Genomic DNA, 13,238 nt, shown 5'->3' with positions numbered 1-13,238 from the left:
ATGTATAACTTTTTTTTATACCAATTCTAATTGTAATGTGGCAATTTTTGTTTCTGTTTCACTCTCTATTCAATAAAAGATCCATTTCTTTGTGGTAAACATATGACTGTGGATTAGGCCATGTACACACATGCGATAGTATGCAGTCACTTTCATTGATATTAACCCATCATTCACGTGCACGCACACACACACACACACACACACACACACACACACACTGTACTGTCCACCATGACCACTGTGAGTGAAGCAGGAGGCTCTAGATTTTGTATAAATGTAAATTTTCTGTAACCCTGTGAATGATGTTACTGTTAAATAACTTGTAGTATTGCTATTGGTTTATTTTCTATGAAAGAACATTTGTGGCCCATTATGTTTTTCTTCAATAAAATATTGAGCAAGGGTCAGTGTCATGGCTCATGTGATAAGTGTTTTATTTTTTTCCAGAATGATTCTCAAGTCTAAATGATTTTTTTTGTGTTGTTGTATTGCTCCAGACCACCAGGGGGAGATGTAGGCTACAAAATGAGCTCTGTTGACATGTTTATAAGAAGCACATCTATTGTAGCAGCACAACTACTGGAGAAAGCACAAAATGTGAAAAAGTTATATATAAAAAATGGTTGTTAGTATTTTTTTTTTTTTTTTTATCAGAACGCATCATTTTTGAAAGTTTGATTTTATGCTTTCTATGATTGTTTTTGTTTTTATTTCTTAACTTTGTTGATGACATTTTGTCCAAAGTATTGTTTCCATGTTCTTCTTGGATTAATGTGCTTCTGGTATGACATGCTGCTGTATTGTCTTTAAACAAGTTTGTCACAGGTCTCTCATTAATATTCATCAATATTTTTCAAATATTACCATATTTGATCTGTTCCTTGCCAAGATCATTCAGCTTTTTTGAAATATATTTTTCCCAATACCTTTTATTCTCCTGTAGTTCATTTGGAAAGTGTTTTCTTCAGGCATGTAAACTCATCTCTCGAAAGCCATCTGTATCTGCTCTTCCAGTTGAATTTAAGACTTACACCTTTCCAGCACAGTCTTGTTTTAATGGCATCCTCTACTGTCACCCAGATAGCAAACAAATTACTGAGCAGTCAATACTCTGTGTATGTGTGTGTGAGAGAGAGAGAGAGAGAAAGAGAGATTAAGCTTCTCAAGATGTAGTATTAGAAAGATTAGGAAACGTTTGGCTGTGATCTGGGTGCTTCTGTGTGGAGCCTGAATTCAAACCATCTGTTCTTTGCCAGTAGTTGTTTCTTCTAAATTATCATTTATTAATTCCATTTTGCAGGTGATTTGTGACTATCCCACCAATGGCAGACATGGGGAGTGTTCTGGAAACATTTTTTAACTAATTTGGTGGTGCTAAATGTTTTAGGTAGCTTTGGGGACACTAGTTTTGCACTCCCGGTCTTGACAAATAGGGGTCAAGTAAAGTCTCATCAATGGCTATCTTTGAAACACAATCAAACTGTGTCATGCCCATCTGATAACTGTAGTATCACTTCATTGGCTTCCGTGGACAATGGTGTTTATTTAATCCCAGTGGAATTAGCCACCACAACAAACCACACCAAAAGTACAATGAAACCTAAATCTGGTAATCCTGTAATCTGTACTAAATATATGGGGCCATGTAATTCTGCATATACCATGATGCACTTATATCCTCATAAATTGAATTTGTCAGTGCTGTTGTGATTGAAAGTGCTTTAATAACTTGGCCCAGTTTCGTTGATCCCGGGTAGTCAGGACTTCAATGCTGTGCATTCAAGTGGGTGTCCTAGTTTCTGAGACATTCATATTTTGTGACTATCGGTGCTTTTTTCCATTATTTATTTTTTGGCCAGTTGTTTCAACATTGCTTAGGTTCAGTAGGGTGACAGTATCTTGCTCTTGGGTATGTTGGTGAGGATCATCCGGAGTGAGGGCCCAGAATGCACCTGGAAGGAAAGTGTGTCACCATGTCCTCAGCCAAGGCTGACAGGTGTTCTTTTTGGGGGTGCTGGAACATGGTCTTCTTGCAGTGTGTGCATGTGTATGTGGATGTGGGATCATCTTATGCTTCTCTTTAAAGACCCTGGTGAGAAAATCTGAGCTGGATGAACTTCCCCACTAAGCCCTGTCATGTACCCTCCTCAACTCAACCCTGCCAAAGCAAAGCACACAATGTTACCGGCATTTTCAACTCAAGCTCATGGCCATTTGTACATATTTTGCAAGGTGGCTAACTTGTACAAATTTGTATGACCTCACTCGACCTCACAACAAGGATGTTGATCCAGGAACATGTTGTACTTGGTGAAATCACGCTTGCCGCCACTAAATCTACCTATCATCGTGAGTGAGTTCATACAAACTTTTACGAATTAGCCACCTCGTAAAATATGTACGGATTGGTTGAGAAATAGTGTTGCCATTTATTGTGTTGCATACAAGCCACATTTTTAAATCGCAGTAAGTAGCATTACCTTTTGTTCATGTCCTTTCCTGTTGTGCCCCATCCACAGCCCAACTGTGTCAAGCAGTATGTTGTGTATGATATTTATCATTTATTCATGTGCCAGATTTTAATTGTGAATGGAAAATCTGCCCTGCTTTCCTTACACTGCAAAATGCCCTACTGAGAAGATATCTTGTACCTACCCTCCTTTGCACTAATGAACCTGACATTTGTTTCTTTTACAGGGACACCGGAGGAAGTAAAATTTCAAGTTGATATTTTTCAAAAATGTGCCACATGAAAAAGGTCAAAGGCAAGTCTTTTCCCCTCTTGGTGATGCCTGCCAGAAAGGTCAAGGTTACAATATGACCTATGGTAGTATTGTGTAATTCCATTGGGCTGTGCCAAGCTATTCTCCAGTGTGTGTAAGAGGAAAGCTGTCTGTGGTGACAGCATGTGTTCTATTTGCCTGGAGATTTACAGCAGCACAGGAGTAAACATGAATTCAGAATACAGAGCGACAAACAACAACAGCTGGAAAAGCGATGAATAATGACTGCTTTCATAAGTGCACTGGAAAAGAGGTACTGTCAAAATCGTTTTTTATTCCTCTCAATTCGTATAAAATGTGGACTTTTTAAAAGCGTCGTGATTTTGAGAACAGCCATTTGCGTTTAGGACGTAAATGTGTGACTAAGTTGTGACGAGGTCAGAAGGTTTTGCATACAATTTCTAATTTGTATCATGCAATGATCATCTTCTCTGAGGTTCACACAGTTATTTACAGTCACCATCTCTCACTTTCAGGGCAGTAATCTGTATGCACACAGCCCCATGTTAATCGTCACATCCATCACCATGGCAATGGAGCCAGAATATAAAATTATGCACTACGCTGAATGAATAGGAGGACAACAGAAAAGAAGCCAAATGTGTTGCCAACAAATCATTAGCTATGTAATCAGGATGGAATTAGACTTGCAAACCATAGCCTTGGGTCAAATGTGTTATGGGCACCAAGGTATAGATGGCACGCAAACAAGAGCAGAAGCTTATGGACCAAGATACAAATAGTGCACATTTGAATTAAATAATCAAAATTCCCTTTTGAGTGTGGGTAAACCGAGTGAGCTACACCTCCCTTTCAGTCGTCACACTCCCCTCCCCTCTCCATGCCCACAGCGCATCCCAGTCTCTGGTACACTCGTCTCTGTTTACCTCTTTTCTAATCCTTTGCATTGCACGCTCTCTCTCTTCCCCACATTCTCTCGATCGCTGTCTCTCCTCCCCTTTCATGCTCAGAAGCCAGCGGGCTGCCACACGACCCACACTGCCTGCTACATGATCTTGTGGAAAACAGAGCTCCGTGTCTTTGTAGCCGCTTGCTGTTGCTCGAGCCTTTGTAGATTGCAATCTAGGAGACAAGAAAAGATGCTTTCGCGACAACCCTGACTCCTTTCATCTCCAGATGCGCCCCTGTCCCCTTTCCTAGTATATCACCCCCTGACCCTTTACCCCATCCCCTCTCCTCTACCCCTCTCCAAACCTCCCTTTCTTAATCCCCCCAATCTCCCCTTCACCTCGCACCCTCTTGACAATGTTCTCATGTGTTCGCTGGTTTCAGCCTTTCCTTGCCTTGCTATCCTCTACCTTGTTAACGTGGGGGTACAACTGCCCATCCAGCTGCTTGTGTCCAGACCATCACACCGTGGACTGCACCGGTCAAGGACTCACCCGTCTTCCAGATTCCATCCCTTTGGACGTACGGAGACTCCTTCTGTCTAACAACTGGATTCCCTGGATCCCTTCTGATTTCCTGGTTCTCTACAGTGATTTGGTGTACCTGGATCTGAGGAATAACTCCCTAACAAGGCTAGATCCTGGGATTCTGAGCACATTCTCCAGACTGGTCTACCTGGACCTGGGAAGCAACAACTTGACTGAGATCCCCTCAGGAACTTTCGGGGAATCCCGTAGTCTGATCAAGCTACGACTGGGGAACAATCCATATTTGAATATGGTCAGCAAGGATGCCTTTGCGGGCCTCACCTCCTTACGAGAGCTCGAGCTGGAGAGGAATGCCCTCTCTGTTCTGGACGTTGAGGTGTTGAGCCAGTTGCCTTCTTTGCGGGTGATACGCCTGGAAGGGAACCCCTGGTTGTGCAATTGCAACTTTGCCAAACTCTTTCTGTGGCTATTGGAGAATCGTCACAAGCTCCCAGCTGGTAAGCTGCTTAAATCTTGCTTTCCCGATCTGCATGAAATAATGTCATACTTTTTTCATACACTAAAGCCCATTTGAATCACTTTAACCCTCACAGTCTGTAGTGGCTCACCTGTGAAAGATCCAAAGGGTCAGTAACATTGAGGGTGAGAAGTGCTGATGCTTAAGATCTACTTTCTGAATAGAACATACATGTGGGTGGTATTATTATGTTTGGGATAGAGATGCTTAACAACCCACTGGTGGCTTACAACTGAGACTGAACTTTTTGACTCATCACATTAGCATGATGGGCTAGTAATTCAATTGATTGAATCTCTCAATTGTAAAAAATTATGACACTTGTTGATATTACATGCTTCTAATGAATCTTGTTTTTAGCTCAATAATGCACGAAAATGTTTTCAAACCAAGACAAAGAGGTCGACACACCATAGGTGATCACTAGAATATGCAAAATATTCTTGTGCATAATTCATGAAACATAGGCCACACAACAAGTTCACTGATTTTGTTTCATGTCTTGTCCTCTATGTTGACATTAATTTGAGTGGTAACTAAAGGATGAAATTGGGGTAAATGTACTCCTTGGGTTACAGTATCTGTTGGTCATTAGTTCACTTACCACTAGTCCAAGGTTAAGGTCAGGTTGAGCTCTACAGCTGCATCAAATGTATATGCATGATCCTCATTGTCCCTTTAAAGCACATGCCACTTTTCTCTCCTCATGTCTGTTTGATAGACTAATGCAACATTAGGTTGCAAGTTATGAACATGTCAATATAAAAAATTTAGTTTGGGTTTTGGTTGCACATTTCTATAATGTATACAAACCAAGTGCTGGGAACACATGCAGTGGTTTTGTTATGAAACCAAACCTTTTTTGTTGTTGTTGTTTTGTGCAGTAACAAAGTGAGTTAATACAAAAATATAAGCATTCTATATTAAAATGTAAATTTTTACTGTTGGAAACGTAACCAAATACTTTGATTTGAAGTCTCAAGTCACATATTTTTACTTATCTTCATAGGTGTGAATCTTTGTGATTGGATTAAACTCCATATTAAGAGAAAGATTTGCTTAATCCTTAGACATTTGAAGTTTATTTGACTATTTTGTAGCTTATGAGACTGAGATCGTGTCTGACTGTATTGCATTTTCCAGTTGTAACTTCTAAATCACATCATCATTTAATTGGAGTCCATTTCCAGAGTAATAATATTAACTGTACTCATCAATTTAACATCAACAGGATATTTGTTCCTTTGTCAGCAGAGACAAAGAAGGTCAGTTGTGTTTGTAAACAACATCCTTTCACTCATTCACAAATGTTTGCAGCCTATAGACCCTGCAAAGTTTTTTTTTTTTATGTCATTGTAAATGTCATTGTGAATGTCACTTCTTCTGTGTAATTTACAGATTATTAGCAAGATATAAATTGAGTTTACTATTAAATCTTGAAGATAATTATATATTTTGGTTAAAATAAACAACTAAAATGAAAGAAAATAACAATATGGACCATATTATGGAAAAAGTAAAATTTATTTTCTTCCAAGCAGGTAAAAAAATAATTATTGCATTGTTACTGTGTCTTTACTAAGTATACAGTATGTTGGTTTTACCAAAGGGAGACATGACATTTAGTCTAAATGTATGGGCAAATATTGCACGTTGAGCCATTGTTTCATTGTGGTCAAAGAATGTATTCACAATTCTCTGTAACAATGCAATTCAGTGTAATTACATCATGTATTGATAAACAAATACAGAGTAGAATCAAAGGAGTCCATATTGTTTAGAATCTGTCAAGATAATTTTGACATTACAGATATCTAGTATAGATAGTATAGATAGAGTAAAGTTTTTTTTACATGATTATATTTGGCAGACATGTCTACCAAAATTGACATATTATTTAAGGTACAGTATATATTTTATCATTCATTTCCTGGCAATTAAAACTGACCTCGGTGTTACATAGCTAAATAATGCTATAAATGCCGGCAGTTAGACCAAACAAAAGTGACACATAATTTTTAAATATTGTATGAATCCATCATAATGTAGTCTTTAATTCATATAGTCCAAAGGCCACTTGTTTAAACTACCTTACAGCATTGTAATTCTGGCACTTGGGTATGGATGAAGACATTACATCCATTATTCAACCTAACATTGAATGTGATACTGATGATAGCACACTTCTGGCACACTTTCAGTTGCCTGGTAATCGGATATCCAGTCTTTCAGGAACAAGAACCAAGATTTCCACCAAATACACTGTTGAGTATGTAAGCATGTGAAGTGACATACATATATGTGACAGGCGCACACACAACTATTTAAACAACCCTCAAAGGTCAACAAACAGAGCCAAGAGGTTACCACGTCATAACATATCACAGGTCTACAGGATTTTGAGCAGATCAGATGTATTGAATGAAATCAGTTTCATCTGAATAGAGAGACCTAATTATAATGGGATTTATATATTCATCTGTATTACACTACAAAAGCACAGCTTTGATTCATTTCAATAATGCAAACATAAGATCATGGCAGTGTCACATATATATGTCCTCGTGTTACATATATGTAGTGACAGCAAATTAGATAACACTAGTCGGCTGAGTGAGCTTGTGGCCACTGTGAGATTTTTCTAAATGGGTAAAAGCATGTACACGTGTGTTGGTGATTTGTGTTGTTCACTCTGGGGGATCTCCAGCATAAAACACTGAAGCTCTGGCATCATAAAACATTAGATGAGCTCGTAGAGCAGGGCAAACAGCCACGTGACAGACCCAACAAAGGAGGCTGAGGTCACTGAATCCCCTGCATGTGGAAAACCCCATCTGGATGGAGTGACTCATGCGTACTTACTGCCTCACACGTTTGATGATGACGTCAACTGACTTTGGCCAATGACATAAACAAGCATGGTGGCATTGTGTTATGACACAGAGGGTTTATACTGATTAGAATGCAATTTTTTATTATTTTATCTGATACAATTCCAGTTTCTCTCTTCCAAAGGCTACACAGAATCACAAGGGGTTTTGAGCGTGAATGTAATTAGAGGAGAGATGGAGCTGTGGAGCTCTGCCGCTCTGTTGTGTCTGTCTGTCAGCGTGGCTGTATTACGTAGGCGATGTTCCGCTTCAAATCTGTCATCTGGTGTCCGCTGATCACACGGCTGAAAGGAGATTAAACCTCCCTCTGTGAAAATCTAAATACACACCAACGAGGAGTACTTCACAAACGGTTCTCATAAAGAGAGGAAAAAACTAAATTGGAAAGCATCCCATCTCACATCTTATCTTGCCGTTATGTAACAGGAGTTTTCTGAGTCATAGCTGCAGTGTTATTGCTAGATTCAGAAATGTCCAAGTAATAACACCACTACTCTACAGTGAAGCATATCTCTGTATACTGATTATAATATGTTCATTTTTGTTACATTTTATTTAGTAATAATTCCTATAGATGCCTTTTTTTAAACTTGATCTCAAACAGATGTGTCAGTATCATAAGCCCTTTGTTTTCCAGTGCAAATCAAGCATGAGTTTGGAAAACAAGCTCATTCTAGCTCAGCACTTGAATGTAATGGCATTGAGTGCTAGTGCAAATGTTCAAATGGAGTATATAGCCTTGAGTTTTGAATGTGTGTTAATGAAGTCTGCTTGCTCATTTATTATCCTTTGAAGCGATACACTGTCTGGATTTGTGACCATCAAATGGCCGTTAAAGAGCTGAACAAAAATAAATTAAATGGAAAGAATAAACTGAAACAGACAGTGAAATTTTTTTAATAATAAAAAAAAAACACAGAAGGAACTTTCCATTTAATTAGCAATGAGTAATTTTAGTTTTTGCTAATAAAGTTTGTATTTATTTGTTCAAAATACAGCAAAACCAATAATATTATAAAATGTTATTTATTCCTGTAAATTTTCAGCAGTCATTACTCTTCAGCATTACCTGATCTTTCAGAAATCATTCTAATATCCTGATTGCTGCTCAAGAAAGCAGGGTTTTTTTATTATTATTTAATTTAATTTTTATTCTTTTTGTGGAAACCATGATACTTTTTTTCAGGTTTCTTTGATGAACATAACGTTTGAAAGAACAACATTTATTTAGAATAGAAATCTTGTAACATTATAAATATCTTATAAATACTGTCACTTCGGATCAGTGTTGTGCTAGTTACTCAGAAATAGTAACTAGTTACAGTTACTAGTTACTTCATTAAAAAAGTAACTCAATTACTTTGTTGATTACTTACACCAAAAAGTAATGCATTACTGTTAAAAGTAACTTTTTAGTTACTTTTTTAAAGAGCGTTCTTTAATGTTCCCATTAATGCCCTTTTATGCATTATGGTCTATACAAACACAAAACTGACTTAAACAGAAATACATTTTTTAAACACTATTTTATTTAAGTCAGGCAAGCACAAACTGAATCGATCACAAGGATTTCTGAAATAAATAACAAAACAAGCTGAATAATATATTCAGAATTAAACTAAAGTGGCTTCAGTATCATAAGCTGTGAAAGGCAAAATTTTAAGGGCTCAACACAACAGCTTTTAAGTATAAAAAAAAAACTATCAACAATGTACAACATAACACAAAACAATTTGAAATAAATAAAAGCAATCTGAATTATTTAGAATACATTTTAAGAAACTCAGCACCAAAAAACTGCTATTATTGAAAATTATAAATGATATGCATTATATATCAATTTTCAACCAAAACACAAATTAAGAGTTGCATGTCACCAACTTATGTAAAGTAAGCTGTGTGTATTCAAAGTGCAAAATCTGCTGTTGTATATGTCCATGTTCTAAGATATAACACAAATGTCCCTGTGGCTACTAAACTAACCATTATTTTTAACAAACAAATATTTTTAATAACAAATGTGTGCTTATTTATTTGAAACAACAAAAGGTGCTTACTAGCAAGGACCTGAATGAATGTTTAAGTTGAGTTTTACCCTTCAAACCAGTGGTTGTACCGCATGAGAAGAAGTATCTCAAACCTTTGGTCAGACAGCTTGTTCCTCTTTGGAGACAGTACCAGACCTCCCAGGCTGAAAAGTCTCTCAACGGGTGCATTGGATGGAGTAGCTGCATTTTTCTTCAGGGAAATTTCCTTTATTGTGGGAAATTGTTTAAGAATCTCTATCCCTGTTTCGGCTGTTCTCAAGTAGGCCATTACTTCAGTTTCCACAGTGCTGAAGGTATCATCAGCATCCTCAAAACAGAAAAAGTCCTGCACATTATAGGAGCTTGAGTCTGGTGTTGTGTATGATTAATTTAATAAATCCTTTCTGAATAATTAAAAAAAAGTCTTACTGACCACAAGCTATATTTAACAGTAGTATATACACCTTATTGTTTTATTGAATCTGAAATATCTGTATCATAATTCAGTATATATACTAAGTGTATTTTTGTGCAGACTGGTTTATAATTTTATCATATGATGTGAAACATGCTGAAATTGTTGAGATTGAAAAAAAAGTGCCGAAAGTGCATGGGTTTGGTCAAACTTGGATAATGTTTGTTGATGATATTGTGAGGATGCTTGTGACATTAGTGACCTGACATGTGAGCTGGTTTGGAAACTCATACAAGTCCGGTAACTGAACATTACTCATGAGAGACTGAACTGAATGTTCCATGGACGCTTCACCAAAAGATTCAATGTGCCCTTAAGGTCAGATAATGTGAAATCCCTTTTTTTTTTTTTCTTCTTATATATATAATTCAATTATAATGTTCAATGCACTTTATTTTTAGTCCAAAAACACATAAGTAAATCTAAACCACAAGGTTTTTTCTGAGATTGTTCCCCTCTCTGTCTTTCTCTTTTCCAGGGTTAGATGGTATGGAGTGCTCTCTTCCAGGGGACGGGCGGCAGGTGTCCCTCAGCATGCTTTCTGAGGACAGTTTCCGGGAGTGTCGAGGATTGCTGACTCTCACTGATTATCTCGTAGTCATTTTTTCTGGAATTTGTATTTCAGTGGCAGCCATTATTGCCAGTTTCTTTCTGGCCTCCACTATCCACTGTTTCCAGCGGCTCAAATCCAAAAGGACAGATGAAGAGGAGGCCGAGGACTGAGGGGAATTATTTGACAGAATGGAGATTACAAATTACCCATAATGCACCTCACAGTGGAAGCCAATGGATTGGAAAAAGAGGGGAAAACCCTTTTTCCATGACAAAAGAACCCTGAATTAGGCCCCTGTGTGAGTAGGGTGAGGCTATAGAGCTGTCTCACATCTCACACCGTTCATCCGTGATGCTTGAATGGAGCATCATGATTTTTATACTTGAACACCAATGATCGAATTGAGCCTTAAGACTAAAAATGTTCCTGAAAAATGCAGTGTATTCATGCCCCGTATTCAAAAGTGATCAGCATTACATTTTGACATCAAATAGCAACAATGGTCTTTTTTTGGAAATGTGCAAGTTCATTAGTATTTTCTACATTTAGAGTTATTTTTGGTATTGTGTACATGAATCTTGCACCGCTTTAGTAAGGTTTAGCTACTTGCACTTTAAAGTACAGATGAAGTATTGCACAAAATCCCAGTGAGCCGTACTGTAAGCCATTTTTCATACAGTAAATCATAATGGTACTTATCACCAAAGAATTAACATGAAATGAGCATACATTGTGACATACTGTACATGTCTTTTTTCAAATCACCAGTCAATTTGGTTATATTATAAATATCATAAGACATTTTTGGTTATCCACAACTTCATAAATGTCATGCATATTCTTGATACACTTGCTGTAGTTACAGATGGGTTGCAAATACTGTATATCACGTACTCAATCAAGGAATTTTAAAGGCTAAAGTAAAAGGGAAATTTTTGTCCTTCATTTTATGTCGATTTTGTCTCGTAACATTCTTTCCTTTTTTACTTTATGTTATGACTAAATAAACATTGACGCCAAAGTGTTTAAAAAGATCAATTATTGTGCCTTCATCGTTTTTTTCCCCACACATATTATACCTGATCCCTAGTGGGTAGCACTCTTTAAATACATTTTCATATTATATTATATTATATTATATTATATTATATTATATTATATTATATTATATTATATTATATTATATTATATTATATTATATTATATTATATTATATTATATTATATTATATTATATTATATTATATTATATTATATTATATTATATTCATTGTTGGGAGTAACTAGTTACATGTAAAATAGTTATGTAATTTAATCTGTTACAGTTACTTATGAAAATGTTAATGATTACAAAGTGGGTTACATCTAAATATTTTCACACAGACACACATTTAGTTAAAAAAAATTTTTGACTGCTCTAAAATATGAGACAACAATGTTTCAGAAGTTTTTTTTTTTTTTTTACCCCCCAGTGTTTCCTTATGCAATGATTTGCTCTGTAGAGCAGTTTGTCCGTTTAGGGCTACTGTAGATGGTGGCGACTTCCATGTAAGGAGGACCCGCGGTGTATGTAGATAGAAATAGCTCAATCTAAGGTAATAAAAACATAACTGTTCATTAAGAAAGGTCTTTATGCACCTCTGAAAACATAGTTATATATATTATATTGCATTTCTGTAAATAGATTGTTGAAAATATTACACATTGCACCTTTATTACAGTAATTGAAAGAGTTACAATGCTTATTACCTTTGAAATAGAGTTATTCCATTTCCAAAGTAACTTTTTGATTATATTAAATGAACTAACTACATTTTTTTAGTGCTTTGAAATTAGTCTCTGAACAAGAAAACTGGTTACAGTCTAGGACATGTTTTAAGTAGACGAAGCGGTCTTGCTTTCTGCCACAATCTCATGAAAATAACGGTAAGATCCTGCAGGTGCAGCCAGTGACATGCTGTATCATTCCTTCTATTCCTTTGACCTGGAAAGTACTGCAAGCTCCCAAAGTGCAAAACAAACAATAGAGCAAATGTAGTGCCTTTATATAATCTCATTTTGCTTCTGCTGAACATAGAGTTTAGTTTTTTAGGTTGATGCTGGAGGAGGTTTTTTCTCGACTGAAAGCTTTTAAAATTGAGCTTAATATATATGCTGTGGTTGGGAGATATCCATGACTTAGCAACAGTGACGTCTGAGTTTTACTCAGGGTCATGAATTTAACAGACGACAGATGAAGGCAAGCGACAGAGAGGTATAGATTCCACAAACATCCCCTCAGATAGAGATGAGAGAGGATGGAAAGCAAAAAATGCTTTTTTGTGCTCATTGTGCCTGCTCATTCTCTAGGCGAAAAGTTGAATGAGACAGAGGAAAGAGTTTGGCAAAATAAGGCTACGTGTCTGTTGGCCAGTTGTGTTGAATTCAGACTCCCCTACTGAGGATGACTTTGGAATATTTGACTAATCAAGTCTCCTTCTGTCCCTCGCCATTTCTCTCTGACTTTTAACCAACTTTCCTCTCCTTAAAACTGATTTGATTTATAGCATGTTCAGCTGTTGCAAATCTAAAATTCCTGCTTCTTTCCTTACCA

The 13,238-nt window shown here is 36.8% G+C and overlaps 1 protein-coding gene across 1 annotated transcript; it reads left to right on the top strand.

Moving 5' to 3' along the window:
• The first annotated feature begins 2,440 nt into the window (after positions 1–2,440).
• On the top strand, positions 2,441–11,684 carry LOC132118158 (leucine-rich repeat-containing protein 38-like). Its single transcript, XM_059527762.1, has 2 exons — positions 2,441–4,680; positions 10,572–11,684. The coding sequence occupies exons 1-2, from the start codon at positions 4,053–4,055 to the stop codon at positions 10,814–10,816; spliced, it is 873 nt and encodes a 290-aa protein (XP_059383745.1). The 5' UTR covers positions 2,441–4,052; the 3' UTR covers positions 10,817–11,684.
• The last annotated feature ends 1,554 nt before the right edge of the window (positions 11,685–13,238 follow it).

This window comes from Carassius carassius, chromosome 37 (assembly GCF_963082965.1).
Source record: "Carassius carassius chromosome 37, fCarCar2.1, whole genome shotgun sequence".
NCBI classification, from domain to species: Eukaryota; Metazoa; Chordata; class Actinopteri; order Cypriniformes; family Cyprinidae; genus Carassius; species Carassius carassius.
This window is presented reverse-complemented; position numbering and strand designations above follow the sequence as displayed.